The 18,691-nt window shown below is 38.8% G+C and overlaps 1 protein-coding gene across 1 annotated transcript; it reads left to right on the top strand.

The window, feature by feature from the left end:
• Positions 1–3,457: 3,457 nt before the first annotated feature.
• Positions 3,458–11,112, top strand: LOC129355728 (zinc finger E-box-binding homeobox 1-like). Its single transcript, XM_055025322.1, is given in 7 exon segments — positions 3,458–3,573; positions 4,311–4,512; positions 5,275–5,401; positions 5,845–7,613; positions 8,137–8,293; positions 9,859–10,101; positions 10,104–11,112. Coding segments are annotated over 6 exon segments (2,760 nt in total). The 5' UTR covers positions 3,458–3,573; positions 4,311–4,482; the 3' UTR covers positions 10,538–11,112.
• The last annotated feature ends 7,579 nt before the right edge of the window (positions 11,113–18,691 follow it).

Raw genomic sequence — 18,691 nt, 5'->3', positions numbered from 1 at the left:
ATCCCACTTGAAATACTATTGAGATTCTGATATTATGTAATTATCTGTACAAACCACCTGTTAATCGAGACAGACTAACAAAATGAGTTGCAACAATTAAAATTTTAATTTGTTGCCAGTCGCATTTTACTGTACTATAGTCTTAAAACAGTTATCGCATTCAGTTTGCAACATTTAATCACGACTGCTCAGTCTGTGATTCCCAAATGACAACAAGTGCAAGTGATTCACTGAGATTTTAGACTTAAAACTGTTTTAAAACTTGGTCTTTTTCTGAAAGGTATATAGCTTTTTAGCATTTTGGTGCAAAATGTGAAACATTATTGCTAACATTTTAGTGGGAGAAAAAAATGCATAACATTTTACATTACAGTAAACCTTCCTCATCTTTCCTGGAAAGTAAAGTCACCTACTTACTTTCCTCTGACTCCCCTTTTTTATTCTCGTCAAAAACTTCTCCATCTCTCCTCTGTCAGCTTTGTGTTGAATGTACACCAGAATGCATTCAAAATTAAACAGGAAGACGCAGAGGAGACTCCATCTGTCTGTGTTTATTTAACTTTGAGGAAATATATAAGCCTTAATGCTTGCTCACAAATGTTTTCTTATCAATAGATTAATGTGTCTGTTTTATTTTCTAAGCTTCTCATAAGACTCATTCAGAAGAGTCCTAATCTCCTCGCATCCAACTGGTTTATAGAACGAGGCGTGTTGCTGCGGAGATAAACAAAAACTCAGTAGATGTGGACCCGTTGCAATGTGAAACCTAAAGCTCAAGCTCCACCATCGATGTCCGTCTTGTTGGGAGAAAAGATTCCCAGTTCTAAGAAAGCGAACTTTATAACTGAAAATCTGAGAGATTAGTAAACACAAAATGCCTATGGGCATTTTGTGTTCATGGGCTACAATACACTGATTACACTTTCCTGACCGATCACGATCTTTAAGAAGCCTGACCTGCTGATTCCAATTTAGTCAATTGTTTGTCTGAAAAGTCGCAAAATAGAGCGACAAAGTTGGTGGGTTGGGAACAGTGGCGGATTTTTAAATGTGCAGAAGGAGATAATATTGGTGGATAAGATGTGTGAAAGTATGAGATGAAGCTCAAAAGTCATGAAATTGTGGCAATTTCTTAATGTGTCCTTGTATTGACTGATGTTGGTCATTTTTCAGTCGGTCCCATAAGTAAAACTGGGCTAATAATAATAATGAGTGTTTATTTCCATCATCTTATTTCAGCTTGTGTGTGTGTTTCAGGAAGTGGTTGGGGTTGGTTGAGTTGTATTTCTGTTTGGTGATGAGTTGACCTGAAGCAGAGGCACAATGACAGCGTTGTTGAAAAGTGAAGAAATGTTTAAAATTTGGGGTAATAACAGCGATATATAAATGTTCTTATCAGTGCATTCATACCCTCGTTGAACCAAACCTTTTTTTCCCATTTTCCTGCTATGAGAAAGATTTTTTTACCTCACAAATATCAAGAGGCATAATAGATGGTTTTGAGCTCAACAGAACAGTCTGGATAAAGGTTTTGGATGGAGAAAAGAGAGGTCATTAAGGAAGATAGAGGAGTGATTGCACTGAGGTAAGGATGGAAGGTAGGCTGAGTGAACCTCAGAGGAAAAAGAGATTTGGAAAGCTTTTGGATGAGATCATGGGAAGCTAAGATCAGTGTTTAAAGCAGAGTTCAACAGGAGCCTGCCTCTTTATGAGGGCTCTCACACACAGCTCAGTGTAGACTGGTTCTTTTTTCCTTTTATTACTGGTTTCTGTGATTGCAGACCCCCCTCCTCCACACACACACACACACACACACACACAACACACACACACACACACACACACACACACACACACACACACACACACACACACACACACACACACACACAGCTGCACCTGTCGCTGACACAGCTCAGCAGGAAGAGCGTGGCCTTTGGCTCTGCTCCTGTCTCCATTTAAAATGCCTTATTTCCATAGCAGCGTGGTTACAGTTTCACTTCACTGCTTGTTATCAATGTTTTCGTGCACAAAACATGAAATGTCTTCGTTCCAGTTCCTTTTTTGCCTGCTCTTATAGGCTGCAGTTTCCAGTAAAAAGCAGGTATTTTTGATGCAGCAGGTGGAAAAAGGCAGCTAAAAACTTGAAAAACTTTATTAAGCAGAAACCTTACTGAAGTACAATAATAAGTATTTAATGAGTGTAGAGAAGAAATTCTTTGGTTTAGCTTTCTAGTTTTTACTGATTAGAATCTTAAAAAAAAGTAAATATAAAACGTTTGGATAAAGACTCTGTCTCATGACCCAAATCTATTCTTGATGATGTTTCAAATTAAAGCTCCTGGGTCATCTGCTACACCTTGAAAAATGTTACTTAACACTTTCTAATACATTTTAAACATTTTAATATTATAGTGATACAGAGCACTGTTTTTGTTTTGTTTTTACTTATTGTAAATAAAAATACAAATGAATAAGATATCTCCCTAAGTCTGAGCAGACTGAACATCTGAGCTGCAACTAACAATTTCAACTTAATGGAAAAATAAATGCAGAATAGTATAAGGAATAATAAATGTAGAATAGTATTATTTTATATATCATGCAGTATTATTTTTATAATCAGATTTGAAAACAAAAGAATTAATTGTTCTGACTTTTCTCTTTTTTAAGGCTTTTATTTTTTACCAGCCTAACAACTTAATTTAAGTGACAGATGATATGAAACCAGTCCCTGATTATTTTAAATGTCATCGTAAACTTTCTTCTCCTTGTAAGTTGATATTGATAAGTTTTATTAACATCCAAAAATTGGTCAGGATCTCAACAGTTTAACGGGTTTTTTATTAATATTTTAGTTCACCAATCAATGCATTCAAAACAAACATTACAGGCTAGCAGACAGACAAAATAACCAACTAGATAAGCAAAGAGAACAATCAGTAGGGTAAACACCACAAAACACACAACATAACCAGGTGGCATCACCACAAAAATTTAATTGGTTAACATATGTGGGTTTAAGTTAAATTATTTGTTTTGTTTTTTTCCTCTTTCCTGACATACCTTTTTTAATTAATCTGAAGTCAAGTTTTTGGTTATTAGAAGTAGTTTGGCGCTCCCTAGTGGTGGTCGTTCAGATCCACATTGAATTAGGACTGGGTTAATGCCAGCAAAAACTTTCATTACCAGTATAGACATGTCTAAAATGACTCTTAATATGGTGATAACATTTAATTAAATTATTCATCATTTGAAAAATGTTAGCAGAAGTTTTGCAATTAATCACTGAAATGGAAAGAAGATCAAAAGCTCCATCCAGCTGTTTCTATTTGAGGATCATGTCTGAACGCTGTGTAGGTAAACTCCTCAGCTGCTGAAATGAACTTTGTGTGTGTGTGTGTGTTTCAGTGAAGGAGGAGTGTGTGTCGGAGGAGGAGGAGGACGAGGAGGTGAAGGACGCTCTAGTGGAGGAGATTCTCCAGCAGAGCGACACTGCCATCATTTATCCTGAAGCTCCAGAGGACGAGCAGAGTCTGGCTGAGACGGGAGACGCTGATGAAAACGGTAACGGTGTGTGTTTACCCTTTCTGCTTCATCACATGAAAATACCAAACATCATATTCTGATTCAAACAAGATGCTGAACTAGTTGAGGTCAAGGTGGAAAGTGAAGCACAGTGTTGGATAAGAGTCTCTTCAGACATTTACAGTGCTAAACTCAAGAGCGACGCTGAAGAGCTGTTGACTGGAGGTCAAAGCGATTTACCTGCAGCTGCCCATTCAGTGCAAGAAGTGGCTCTGAATGTCACAGCAGAAAGTTAGAGTTCATAACAATGTGTATGTTCATGAATCTTTTTGTTTGTGGGATGAGAAAATAACATTTATCTATGCTAAATCAATTTTTATTTCATTTTTCTAATTGAGTAAATAGCTGTACCTCAACTCTGGTAATTTTGCCCTTGTTTCCTTAATATAAGGTGCAAACTTGTGTAGTTATGTTGTCTTCCAGAAGATCCAACTCTTCATTTGTTAGTTGCTTTGCACAAATATAGTAGTATATGCAATAATAGCAGTAATTCAGATAAAAGTATTAATTTTCAGATTGAGCAAATTTAAGTTAAAAAGTATGCTAAAAAAAACCTATAATTTGTGCAGATATGTGATTCTGACAGTTTTGAGAGGAAGGTTTTCATACTTAAATGTCAGAAGTATAAAAAATACCACCAAAAAATACAAAATTGGCATTTCCTCCTTAGAGACAGAGTCAGATACAGGATGACAAATCTAAAGAACTTTTCTCTTCGTCAGGCACACCCGACAGCTTCTCCCATTTGCACATTTGCCCGTACTGTTCTCGGGCTACAAACGCAACGCTTCGCTGAAGGAGCACATCAAGTACCGCCACGAGACCAGCGAGGACAACTACAGCTGCTCGCAGTGCAGCTACACCTTCACCTACCGCTCGCAGCTGGAGAGGCACATGAGCCACCACAGAGGAAACAAGGAGCAGGTAACACCTCTCAGCCCAAAAGGTGTCAACTCACACGTCTTAACAAGGCCACAGGGCACCACAGTGAGACTGAGATCAGCTCTGAAAACCAAACCACCACCTGGAGTTGATGGTTTTAATTAGTGAGTGTATGTGTTTGAATCCTTTCACTGCTTGATTAGTCCCACAATGAAAGCGCTGTGGGCTAACTCTGAGATGCTGTCTGTCCAATGAGCTCCAAACAAACTCAGGCCTCTTCTGGATCAACAGTAATGAATTTATTCTGTTATGGTCAACATTAAGGAAATAAAAATAAATTGGGTGGTTCTGTCTTAAAACAAGATAAGTTTGGTTTAATTTAACTTAAAATAGTTGGAAAAAAGTATGTATGTTTTTTTTTTTATTTAATCTGTGCTCTTCTTGTTTCATCTGCATGTCTCTAACACTCAGTGAAATGTCAACCCAAAGTAACATTTTTAATTTGTTCTTTACTTTTTGCCTGGTATTTTTACAATTTAATTCTGAAAATAATACCAATTGTATCATTATTGTCATATGGACAATGAAATAAAAAATCTGATCTGTCCAGTACAATGTGCACTGTTAAGGACATTAAACATGCATTTAGTACATTTACAGGCATGTATTATGCAGGTACAGACGCAGTTTTTGACTGACTAGTTACTACTTTGGGTTGGAACCTGTTTTTGAGTGCAGAAAAAAAATTAACAGTTTTTAATTTGTAAAAATTGATTTTAAGGAATCTTGTGTTTTCTGTCTCAGCGTCATGTTTCCCAGTCCACAACAGGATCAGGAGGTACAGGTGGAACCCGCAAGTTCAAGTGTACCGAATGTTCAAAGGCCTTCAAATACAAACACCACCTAAAGGAACACCTGCGCATTCACAGCGGTAAGGAGAAACCAGACACTCAGCTGCTCAAACACTCACATCACCAATTTCCAACTGATTTATGTCCCAAACTGTGACTTTATAATCAAAAGTACATTCTGAACCTGTAATGTTGAAATATCTTTTAGATAAAAGACGATGAAACTACAAAGAATTAGAATATCACGCTGAAAATTCTTTATTTTTTATAATGATTATTATTCTACCATTACCATTACTGATAATAGCAGAATAAAATTTTTGTTTTTGCTAGCCTTGAAAACATTTAGCTCACTTAGATTCCCTAAGTCAAAATTTTTAAGCTAATTTCTAAAAGGGTAATTTGCTAATTTTCCGTTGAATAAAGACGTCTGTGTTGAGTTCAGTGATTTATAAAGTAATAACAGTATTTCAAAGCCAATTCTCTCAGCTGGAGGTTTTATTTTGTTTTTTTGTTTTTTTAGGTGAGAAGCCATATGAATGCTCAAACTGCAAGAAGCGATTCTCCCACTCTGGCTCCTACAGCTCCCACATCAGTAGCAAGAAGTGTGTGGGAGCAGCAACTCAGAACAGTGTGACTGTAACGGTGGTGAAGACCACGTCTCCAAGCACTCAGACAAAGCCTGTTGCAATCGCTCCAGCACAACTTCCTGTCAAAGAAAAGACTGAAAGCAAACCGCTCCAGGAGCAGCTGCCCGTCACCCAGATCAAATCCGAACCTGTGGAATACGAGTGCAAGCCGGTCATGGCGGCGCCGGCGACTTCAACCGGCAGCAATGGAGTGGTGAACGGCGGGGCAGCACCACCAGCAGCAGCCCCAGCGGCAGCCATCCCTCAGAACGTAGCCATGGTCGTCCCAACGGTGGGCCTCATGTCGCCGGTCAGCATCAATCTGAACGACCTGCAGAACGTGCTGAAGGTGGCGATGGACGGAAACGTACTCAGGCAGGTGCTGGGCTCAGCCAACGGCGTTGTGGCGCAGGGAAAGCAAGGAATCGTGGTCCAGCAGCCTCAGCAGCAGATCATCAGCCTCCCCGCCTTCGTGGATCATGACGGCACCACAAAGATCATCATCAACTACAGCATCAGCCCTGCGGCCAGTACCAATGCCGCCGCCGCCCTACCCACGCCGCTCGTCATCAAAAACAACCTTCCCCCTGCTCCCGTCATCACCACCCCAGCAGCTGCAACCCCGACTGCAACAAAAACGGATCAGCTTGAAACACCTGAGGTAACGGACCTCAGTCTGAAGAAAAATCCAGTAGCAGAACCCATCAACGACACAAAGACGGAGGCAACAGCAGAAGAGACCGTGAAGGAGTCGGAACCAGCTAAAGTACCCAAATCCAGTAGCAGCAGTACGTGTTTACTGTGTGACGACTGTCCTGATAACCTGGAGGCGCTGCATCTACTGCAGCATCGCAAAGCTGCCAATGGGGAGGCCGTGGACTCAGCTGCATTGGATCCGTCGTTTGCCGCTCTGCTCAGCGAGGCTGGCGTGATGCTGGAGGAGCCGCCAGTGGAAGACCTCCTGTCGCTCCTCAAGACTTACTTCGCCTCCAACGCCAACCCCAGTGAAGAGGAGCTGACGAAGATCTCCAAGTCTGTCAATATTCCCATGGAAGTGGTCAAGAAGTGGTTCATCAAGATGAATTCTGGGAAAAACTTGAGTAAATGTCACAGCGAGTCATCAGATCCTCCAGAAGAGACTAAAACCACAAATTCCAGCTCAGAGGAGACTTTGAATAACGATGAGAACGGCAGCCAGGAGGAATGTGACAGACCTCAGTCCCGCGCCAGCTCGCCGTCAGACTCGCTGTCTCTCAGCGGGGATCTGGTGATTGTCAAAAGCGAGCCAGAAGACCCAGAGGAAGCCGACTCCCAAGCAGAACCTCTGGACCTTTCTCTTCCCAAACATGAGATCCCACCGTCAGAAAAGAAAGCCACGCCTCCTCCAAAGCAGCAGGAGCATCCTCTGAACCTGACCTGCCTGAGGAAGGACGGCCAGACGCTCTTCGTCACCACGCCTCAGAGCGCCAACCCCGTCAACATCGTCACCGCCACCCAGCTGCCCACACTAGTGGCCATCGCCGGTCAGGGGACGGTGGGCTGCCTGGGCGCCATCAACACCACCACAAAACGCACCATCCTCATCCCCCAGCTCACCTACACCTACGCAGCCGCCACCGGCAACGCCGCCGGAGCCAAGACTGTCGTCCTCAACGGCCATAAGGTTGGTGCTGCTGCAGCTTGGTGGGACTCGGCTCCACACTGGGTTTCCTCTCTGGTTATTTAGGGAATGTGTTTGACAAAGTGGGGGCTGTGGAATCCTGGGGGCTGCGAAGAGGGCAATAGAGGGGCCTCAGAAAACTACAGGGAAGAGATGGGACAAAAATGTAAAAATTTAATCTAATAAAAAAAATGAAACTAACAACTTTTTTAAATCATAAAATCTAATGATTGAATGATTATACTTTATTAACACCACAGGAAAATTTGCATTTCAGTGCAACACATCTGGAATCTTTTTAAACAAAAAATACATTTTTGACAACAGAGAATTAGTCATCAAGAACAAATAAAAAAAACTTAAATGAGTTGTCATATTGTGAATAAAGTCTTAATATTGTGACTATTCTTGTGTTTTTTTGACTAGCCTCGTCTGTTGGTTTCCCAGCCAGAAGCTAATGCTGTTTGGGGGTCATTTAATGGAAAAGCATGGGAACCCAGATTTAGGAATGTGTTTTGTTGTGCAGGAGAAACGGTCAGAGAGCAACACTGACGGGGCTTCCTCTGCAGAGGAGCAGGACAGCAAGAAGAGGCGGGTGGAAAATGGTGTCTATCCCTGTGATCTTTGCTCCAAGGTCTTCCAGAAGGGCAGTTCGCTGCTCAGACACAAATATGAACACACAGGTATTCATTCCTCCTGCACTTCATGCAGTCTGACGATTCAAAACTGACTCAACTTCAACTCCTGGCACCTAGCTAACATTATAAACATGCAGTACTTTTCACTCCCATTTACATGTTTTCACTTTTAGTCATGCTACATATACAAACTTTATTGCTTGACCAATACGCATGCAACAATACAAACTTGTTTTAACTGCACATCGAGGTAATGCTCATAAATATAATTGGGAAACTTAACACATTGTTGTCCAAACTACTAAAACTAACTAAAACAATCAAACAAGTCCTTCAGTCTCTTATTTCTCACAAACCTTGAACAGGTCGGCTCACTATAGTCGTCTTTTCTTCTTCTCTGATTATCGCTCTCTTTTCTGATCCTGTCGGTTCATGTGTCTGTGTAGGTTTGCAGTTGAGATCACAAAGTCCCAACACAATATGATAACATTTATGATTGGAATATGATAAAATGTAAAAATATTCACGTTTTGTAGCTACTACGAGTTTCATGACACTAATTATTAGGGCTGATTAATTGTGATGAATCGATCCCTGAAATGATTACCAACTAATTTGATGATCGATTAATCATTAACTGGAACACACAGACTCAGGACTACATATTCAGAGCAGTAATTAAACCACAACTGTATAACAACATATACATTTCTGTGTACAATACTGTAAAAATTAATCACTTTATGCTTTCCAATTATTAATCGATTACCAGATCAATCGAGCAGAAAGAGCTGAGCTTTTGTCATGTTGACGTTAGAAGTATTTTTTGCTGCAGATACTTTGCTACAAATGATTGAGAGTTCACAAAGGGAATAATGTACTGCATTGCAGCCATTGAAATGCATTTACATATTAAAATTTGTACCTTTTTACAAATTGTACAGAAATTCACATCTGTATGATGTGTCAATTGTTTTTATCTAATTAATTCTCTGTATATAAAATTATTGTTAATTGCAACTTTACTAATTATTTAAACGTTTATGAACTGATATTTAGTTAAAATGTGGCAGGATATAAATTGCAGCCATCACAGTAGAAAAAAACTGAAAAAAAATACTAAAAATTAGATGAAACTTAATACTTATACTTATGAAACTTATATTGTTTATCAGTTTTGTAAAAACTTTCTCATCATAAGGATTTTGATTTATTGTCACCATGATACATTAAAATGAATGATGTTAAGATAAAACTAAAACTGACAGCTTTATTGGAAATTTCATTATTTTCTCCACTGAGAGCATCAGTAAATATTAAATACTGTGAACAGTTTAGTGACATAAATCCCTCTTTAAGCAAATAAACAAGTCTGTTTTAAATGGAAATGTTTCCTAAGAAAAAACATAATGACTAATTTATCTTCATTTTTATTGTTAATACAATAGTACAAAACATTGTAATAAAATTCTAAATTTCCTACCACCCACCTACACTAAAAACTCAGTTTTCGGCATGTTAGCTTTAGGGTTGTAAAGAGCAAAATGTTCCATTACAATATAGTTCTAGGTTTTGGAAGCGTGTCCTCCTGACGCTTGTTTCTCCTGCAGGAAAACGGCCCCATGAATGCACCATCTGCAATAAAGCTTTCAAACACAAGCATCACCTGATCGAACACTCCAGGCTACACTCCGGCGAGAAACCCTACCAGTGCGACAAATGTGGGAAACGCTTCTCCCATTCGGGCTCATACTCGCAGCACATGAACCACCGCTACTCCTACTGCAAGAAGGACTGGTCCATCCTGGGCTCCGGCCTGGGGTCACGCAAGGGTCAGTTGGAGCTGGCAGTCCCGGCGGCGGCGCGCTGTCGGACAGCCGGACCACTACGCCGCAGTCCCAAATGGACTCAGACGAGCGGGAGAGCGAGGAAGAGGACGACGAGGCCATGTGTGTGGACGACATCCGGGTGGTGCAGGTGGACGACGGCGAGTGCGAGATCTACGAAGGCAACTTTGACAACGAGGAAGAGGAGGAGGAGGAAGAGGAAGACACGGAGGCTGGGCAGGCGCAAGGGGAGGGACAGGATTTTTTTTGCGACGTGGTGGAAGTGGAGCTGGGGAACGAACACGCGGAGAACGGCACTTCGGAGGGGAAACGCAAAGAAAAGGAGGAAGCGGCGGGCACAGCAGCAGAGAAACAGGCAGACTGCAAAGCAGAAACAGACAAAGTCATGAAGGAGGAGTCGGACAGCACTGAGGAGCCGCAGGAAGCTGCAAAAACGAAATGAAGGAACCCGATTCCTCAGTCATTTCAGACAAAAACCACATCAAGAAGCAGCAAGTCTGAAAGTTGCCTAATCTTAACGGTCCACTACTGTGTACAAAAACCCAGGTGTGCCTGAACTTAGAAAAAACAAAGACAGTGACTTTTTATTTGTGAAAAGTAAAATATTCATGTTCTAAAGTGTTTATAGAAGTACAGATTTGAAGTAGTACCATCTATCATCTTGTTAGACTTGTTACTGAGACTTCCCAGGTTTTTTTTTTTTCCTCAGCCAGTCAGTGTTACTAATCTTGTTCTTGTTTGAAGACATTTTAACCTGTATAGAGAAAGATTTCTATACCTTTTTATTGCCAATGAATTTTCCTAAATCAGTATTTAATTGAGTTTGACGAACAAAAACCTCTGCACTACAGTATTCCTAGTTTACCTACGGATACATGCCTCATGCATCGTATGCCCTTCAGTGTTGTATATGTACGCTAGCTAGCGGGATGTTGTTTGTGTTAGTGTTAGCCTTTGCTAGCTGGCGTTCTGTTTGTTTTCAGTTTCGACTGTTAGCCTTAAGGAAAACTAGGTATTCCTGGGGATGGGGTGGGGGGACGGGGGACGGGACGGGACGGGACAGGGAGGAGAAGGGCTTCTGTTTGCCATAACCAAATTAGTCCAATCAGGGAAGAAAAGGTCAACCTCAAAGCCAGCATCGGCGCTTCTGTGGACGGACCGGGGAAGAGCTCCACCTCCAGGCTCCTCTTCGGGTCCAAAACACACACACATGCACGCGCACACACACAAAATCCTATCAATCGTCTCCTGCTTTTCCGTTCCACTTTATTTTCTCCGTGTCAGTGTTATCAGCTTACATTTGAAGTGTATGTGAAGGATCAGGTTGCTTCCTGCTCCACCCGATGCCTCCAGCCTTATGCAAGACCTGTGTGCTGTTAAAAGTGCCATTGAACAGTGTTATTTCTTCTTCTTCTTGTTCTTCACATGTAGCCAGTATTATGTTCCTGTTTTATTTACACACCACCCATATTGGTTAATGTTTGTTAGAGCGCACAGAACAGTGAACTTGTCACAAATACAAGATCTTTTCAAATATCATAGAATGCATCAGTGACTAAGCAACTGCAGCGTATTTTATCACAATGAGTTTTGTTCTCTTTAGTTCGTTACAATCATTTGATGGAATATAATATTACATTAGCAAAACTTACCATGTACTGTTTTTTGCTCAAAGTAACCAAGCGGCTGTTCAGTCAATTAAACCCATTCAGACCTGATGCAAACTTTTCCTTAAAGATTTAGAAAACTCCATGTCAACCCATGCTAAAAATATTACAAATATTACAGTTTCAAAACCACTGGAGGGTTTTTATCTTGACATTGTAAGTCATTTACAGAAATGCCAGTGAAAATGCTGGAGAAACTAGATGTATGACTGGTTTGACTGAAAACGTTTGGTTTCCCCTCCCCACTTGTTGCTGCGCACTGCCAGTTAGCAGAGAATAGCATGAGAAAACCACTGTAGCATGACTGTTACCGTCTTATCAAAATAACGCTGCTTTACAGCTGAATTTGCATCAGACTGTAAGCTGGCTAACCTGAGCAGATAGCCTGACTAATTAACCAGCTCATATATTGTTAAACAATATATTTTTTTAAATGTGCATATCAGTATGATGCAACATTTTAGCTACAGTATGAATGAAAAATGTTTAGTTTTTAATTTTTTGTATATAAATACTGTCAAATGCCAGACGAGGATTTTTCAAGAAAGTTCTGAGGAGTCTCATTAGTGAAAAATTTTTTCTGATGAAATTATTTTATTATTTTTAAATCCTTGTTTATTCAAACCTAAAGGATAAAGTTCTTGCATCTGGTCCTAATGGGTTGTTTTACCACTCAGCGTTGTCCTGTCCCTTTAAAGTTATAAAATGTTCTCAGTTTAGGTTGAGTTTTAGCTTGAATGTTTTTTTCCTTAATCTGGTTTAAATGAAAAAAAAGAGAGAGATGAAACTATTAGAAATATTAATGAATTAGAGCAGATTCTCTCTTTTGCACTTGTTTTTCCTCAAAAACAGAAGAACTGTGACAAGCTGCCCCGCACTTCAGGTAACAAACATTAGTGAATGTGGTCTGAAAAGTTTTTAGTTGTTTTTACCCAAACAGTGTTTTATAGTGCTTTTGTTTTCTGTCCCTTTTTTTTCTTTTTTTCTTGTGTTTTATTTGCTTTTTATGTGTTTTTGTCCGTAACAGCAGTATTTGAACCCTTTTCACAGAAAAAAAAAAAGAATCCGGTTTAGTTTTTAGAAAACTTTTTTATATTTATGTGTCTTATTTTTATATTTTCTTTTATGCTTATTTATTACACATTGTAGTGTACATTACTGTAGTTTGAATTGATACAATAATATATTTTAGTATGAAAAATACTCTTGAGGCAAACAAGAATCCCAAAATGTGGTTCTGGGAGATGAAGTTTGTTTTAAAAAAATAGTGTTTAAAAAAAAAAATGGATTAAAATAAAAAGTGTACTCTGTAAACTTGACTTTTGTTTTAAGCTGAGAAAATAAAGGAAAAAAAAGACAGGAATGAAGTGAGAAATAGAAACTGTTACATGTGCATCCGTCGTTATTAAGCTACTGAATTCTGTGACTTTAAACGCATGAGTCGTCGCCGTTTTAATGAAGGATCTTGTTATGAAGTCGTTAATCCTCCTTTTTTTATTTTATCAAGCCAAATCTGCATCGTCCCGCCGCCCTGTCTTTTGTTGTGTGCCAACTTTGTATTTTCCATTGTACCGTTGAAGGCTGCATAATGTTTGTCTATACAACCCTTTGTAAATCCACTGTCTTTTTGTATGGTTTTTATTTTAGGTTTGCTCCATTTTTATGACTCCCCATCACAATAAAATGTAAGACAGCACCTCTGAGTGACTTCCTGTCTGCTTGTGATTTGACACTTTAGACCTGGAGTTACACTGAAGGAACAAATAAAAGGCTGAAGTTATCACTGCACTGGAGGGGTTTTGCTCTTTTATTTGGTTTTGCATATCGCATTATAAAAAAGATAAAATCTTTCATAAACTATAAAAAATTTAATATAAACAAAACACTTACAAATAATCCTGAACCGTGCTGGAGAGTTGGTTTTATATACATTTGGGTTTCTTTAGACAAAGTGGCCTATAAGCTCAACTTTACATAAAAAAAACATTCCTGGAATCTAATTTGATGCAAAACATTAGTATTAAATATTAATTCATCAAAATAAATATGTATTAATATGTTAGCAAAAAACACCAAAACTGTGGGGTTTTTTTTTATTAATACTAATATATAATATTGTTAAATATTAAATATACAGCTCAGATTCTTCATTCAATCTGATCCAGAACAGGTCAGAGATCACTGGGGGCTGGTTTCAGACGTTGTAGTTCTCCAATAAGACCATAAGGTGGCAGTAAAAGTCTTTCAGCGTCTAGCAAATGCATTTCACTATCATGGATGCCAAAATCCCTTCATCAACATTCCTAAGCAATAAACTCTAGAAACAAAAAGGCAAACACCATAGAACCCAATTACTTGACTACATTATGGCAGAAACTCACCTTTTATTGAGTAAATATATAAAACAGCCTCTTCCAACAATGAAAAGTTATACAAGACGTAAGAAAATATTCATCTGTGACGTCAGTCAGTTTACTGAGAGCCATCTTATGAGGCTTTAAAAAGACAAAATGGGTCTAAATTCAAATAAAATCCAAAATTCATCCCAAAAGTCATACGCATTTAGATTCAAATAAACATCACCTGGTTGGCAATTAGTGAGTAAAGGCCAGTTGGGTTGGTAAAATATTATTGCAGCAACATGAACTTCATAACGCCACTCAAATATGTCTAAGCCCATACAGTCTTAAAAACAAAGATGGCTGAATTTGTTCCACATTATCTATTCAGTCCTGCACAGATCTGCTGAGAACACTTTGAGCTAATCTACAAAACAAACGTGAGGTTTGTCTGCTGAAGCGCAACAGAGCACGAGTAATATCAGACCTGCGATGGCCTGCAGTAATTAAAGCTCATTTCATGCTGCTGCACATCGTGATGTTGAATACATCGAGCCGTTTGTCAGAATTAATTGGGCAGCTCTTAAGCACATCACATCTGTCAATCATGCACAATCTCTCAGGCTGGATTGGTCAGCAAGGCTCATGAATATGCTGAAGTGTTGGTTAAAAAGGATGTGGCGGGGTGAAAAACGTGCAATTCCTGGTTTAAAACTGGAGGATTTTCAAGCATAGATCGACACTACCTGTATATTTTTTTTCTCTAAATGAAAGGGAGTAAATGACAAATGAGTCCTGGATTTATCTAGTAGATCCATAAAATTAATAACATTAATCCAGATAATTGCAGAGACATTCTCTTGTTTCTTAGATCCGATGATTCTCATTTTCTTTTACAAATAGGCGCAAAACTCTGTCAACATTCCGTTAATGTTGAAAAAAACACAATTTTGCAATTGCCGTGTTTCCATTAAATAAGGAATGTGTTTAATATTAATACCACAGGCAAATAACTTTGTTCTGCCCTGTCATTTTCCAACTACTTCCTGTTGTCTTCTTCTTTGTGGTTTGCAGTGGCAGCAACATCCGGTCGTCGATCATGTCATTCCATTTGATGCAATAAGTGTTTCTATTGTAGTTTTGCAAAAATAAACCAATTTGGATATGACCAATCCTAGAGTCAAAACTTTCTGTCAAATGTGCTCTTGCTCTTCTGTGCCATTTCTTTCTCTCTCACTCGGTCTGCCATAGGCTCTCCCCTCACAGCTGCGCCTTGCTTTCAAATGAGTACCGGTCCATTGTTCCAGCATTAAAACTCTGAGTATTTAACCATCTCCCTCATTTACAGTTGTTTTTTGTCAGTCTTTGTTTTCCTATTTTTGTTTGTGAAATCTCGCTGTCAACTTACTGCCTCTGTCTGCATTTGGGTCTAATGAACACACGAAAACATGACAATGTTTTTCTGTTTTGTTTTGTTTATTTTAATGAATGACACTACAGATATGTTTTCCTTGTCATTATGGGTTTTTTTTTTTGTCCCCACCACATAATTGTCCATAATTGTTCTGTTACCGTTTTCATATATCTGAAACCATTAGTAACAGAAATAAAAGGCAGTTTCTTTAAAAATCACAACACATTTCCAAAGCGGTCTGTTTTCAAACAGGGTGTGAAAACATTTGTGGCTTTAAAGTTTTCTGTTTTTAGGACAGAAATGGCTCTTTGGATTGTGAAGGTTGGAGACTCCTAGACTAAACAGATCAAACTGGGTCAGAATTTTACAAAAACTATAAAATTCTCTAACCTTGCAAGCAGAAAGTTACTAGAAAGATACTCAAAATCTGATCCACATCTCCAGCTGTGGCATCATTGCTAGTGTTAAAAACAAGTTTCAGAGTTGACATTTTAAAGGATAAATAATATACATTTTCAATAACATACGCATTTCATCTTTATCAGAAGTTCTGTTCGGTTCATATTAAAGCCTCCCCTGTCTCAGCGGCCATAAACCTCCAGCATGCAGCAGGTTCAGAGTCTTTTTGTTTGTGATGCTGAATGAGTTTGCTGACTGTCATTAAAGCAGCCATGCAGGGAGGAGCACAATCAGCCTGTCTCCAGCTCCTCTGTGGCGGCGGCTCCCTGATCTCGATCTGCGCCAGACTCTGTCAAACTGACTCCTCTCTTCTGCAGACGCCACTTCTACATTTACCTCAATGAGTCTAATCAATGTCGTTATGCAAAGCAACTTGTTCAAGTGGAACGGTAATGAATCTCTAAGTAACAGCAGGAAGGAGGGCAGAAAGTGAAGGCAAAGGAAATGCAGAGATGTTTCAGTGGAAATTTAAAGAGCAAAACTTTGTTACCTTCTAGCAGTTCTGGATTAAAGGGAAATGTTTGAATTTTTACTCATAGAGTACATACTATATATATATATATATATATATATATATATATTATATATATATATATATATATATATACATATATATATATATATATATATATATATATATATATATATATATATATATATATATATATATATATTCTTACATGTGTTCTTTATGACTTTTGCTAAATCTGAGAAAAAAATAAAAATATCAAAAGAAAGCCACCCATGCAATTCATTTTTGAATAAAAAAATAAAGTTGAAAACAGGATTTTCTCATTTTTGTCCAACAGAGCTAATTTTATTTGATTAGTTTTCCCTGGAAAACAAAGTAGTGGCATCAATTAGGTATCTTTTCAATTTGTCTGGATGACATGAATTTATGTGTAAACATGCAAATTTTGAAACAAAAAAAACAACACCTATGCACTAGGATGAGCCGGAGATGTATTTCCCTTTTTTACACAAAGAGCGGCCATCTTGAAACATGTAGTTGACCATTCAATAAAGAACTTGTAAGGCAATATGTGAAAAATAGATGTTTTTTGTTTTTTCAAAAAAGCCAAATTTTGTTGATCACGATTGATTTGTAAAAGCTCTTAAAAGGGTAAAACCTCCAAAGGGATGAACGCTTTAACAGGTGGTCATAATGTTATGCCTTATTGGTCTCTAAAGTCAGAAGTTTAGTGTGGGAAACGAACTCATTTTGAAACATTAACAAACAAGATTCATGTAAGAAAAATCAAACCCACACATGCGTCTCAAAAAATGTTTACTTTGAGGCCATTTTTTTCAATCAGGAGGCACAAAAATAAAAGTTAACTTGGTTCACTTCATTATGAGCCACGTCATCAGTGTGTAAACATTTGTTTCTCAGCTGCACTGACAGAAACGTTCGTCCAGTTTCACTCAGTCTGATCTACAAAGCTGAAAGACAGAAACCGAACCAACCCGAACTTTAACAACTTGTCATTAAATTCACATCTGCACTTCAGAGTTTAGTCTGTTTGTTACAAACTTCAATAATTGACACACTTCTCATCTTTGCACATGAGCTGCACTTGAGAAAATCCATTTTGATTTGAAGGATGTCTGCTTGGAAAACGTCTGATTCTGTTCCTGTCTGACTCGCCTCCTCTCACAGTTTGGCGCTTTGTCCACATTTACCTGCACATCAAAGCAGATTAGTGTCTAAGAATGGTCTCTGTGTGAAGCAAATGAGGCGGCCGCGTTCAGAGTGGGCTGCTGCTGCTGCTGCTATCAGAAGCCTCGCAGCTGAAATGCATTAAGAAATCGAGAAAGGAAAGTTCCCTGCAAGCAGTTGCGGTTTTTAGAGAAGTGAACAACCGCATAATTCAGAGGAGGCGTCGGCGAGATGGACTTAGAATTTTATCGCAACATTTTGTGATACTACTGCGATAACGATAAAGATTATAATCAAAATAAATGTATTACGTATTTTTTAGGTAGCTAAATAGCAGCATTCATAGAAACACAAACACAAATATTGATCCTGCAAATAATCTCATTTAAGAAAAAATTTGATTTATTACAATGCAACTGCATTTAATCAGATTTCTGAATTTACTTATACGTATTGAGGCTCTTGTGGAAAGAATACTGGAGAAAACAGCAAAATAACATTTAATATTTTTCATTTACTATCTCTAATTGAAATATATCCTAACATTAAGGAGACTTGCATAACGACTGATGCCCGGTTCTCACAAAATGTTTCCTTTTCGACAATTTTAAGAACTTTCTTATCAGAAAAATTTTCCAGTCCTGCCGTGTTTGGAATCGCTCCAATCTAAAGTCCAGGATATTCTACATGTTGGATTGTCTCAGCACAACGTGGCTCTGATATCATGTGGACAAACGAGAACGCAGCTTGTTGAATGTGACCTGCAGCCAATCCGAAAGCGAGGTGAGAGAAAGACAGCGGTGAATTCAAAATTCAGACAAAACCATTTCCATGGAGCTCCAGAAGGCTTGGTGGGCATCTGAGACGTCTTTTCTCTGTTACTCCACAAACTATCTCCATTGCTTCTTCCCTGTCGGCCATGTTTGTTTACTCTGAATTCACATTTGATCTCATAGGATTTTCCGTCGGAGTCTGAATGCTGGTGAGTGAAATCTGTTGTGTGGTGTGTTGCTCAACACATACACACACACACACCCACACACACACACACACACCC

This window comes from Poeciliopsis prolifica, unplaced genomic scaffold, assembly GCF_027474105.1.
Source record: "Poeciliopsis prolifica strain line A6 unplaced genomic scaffold, Auburn_PproV2 SCAFFOLD143, whole genome shotgun sequence".
Classification (NCBI taxonomy): Eukaryota; Metazoa; Chordata; class Actinopteri; order Cyprinodontiformes; family Poeciliidae; genus Poeciliopsis; species Poeciliopsis prolifica.
This window is presented reverse-complemented; position numbering and strand designations above follow the sequence as displayed.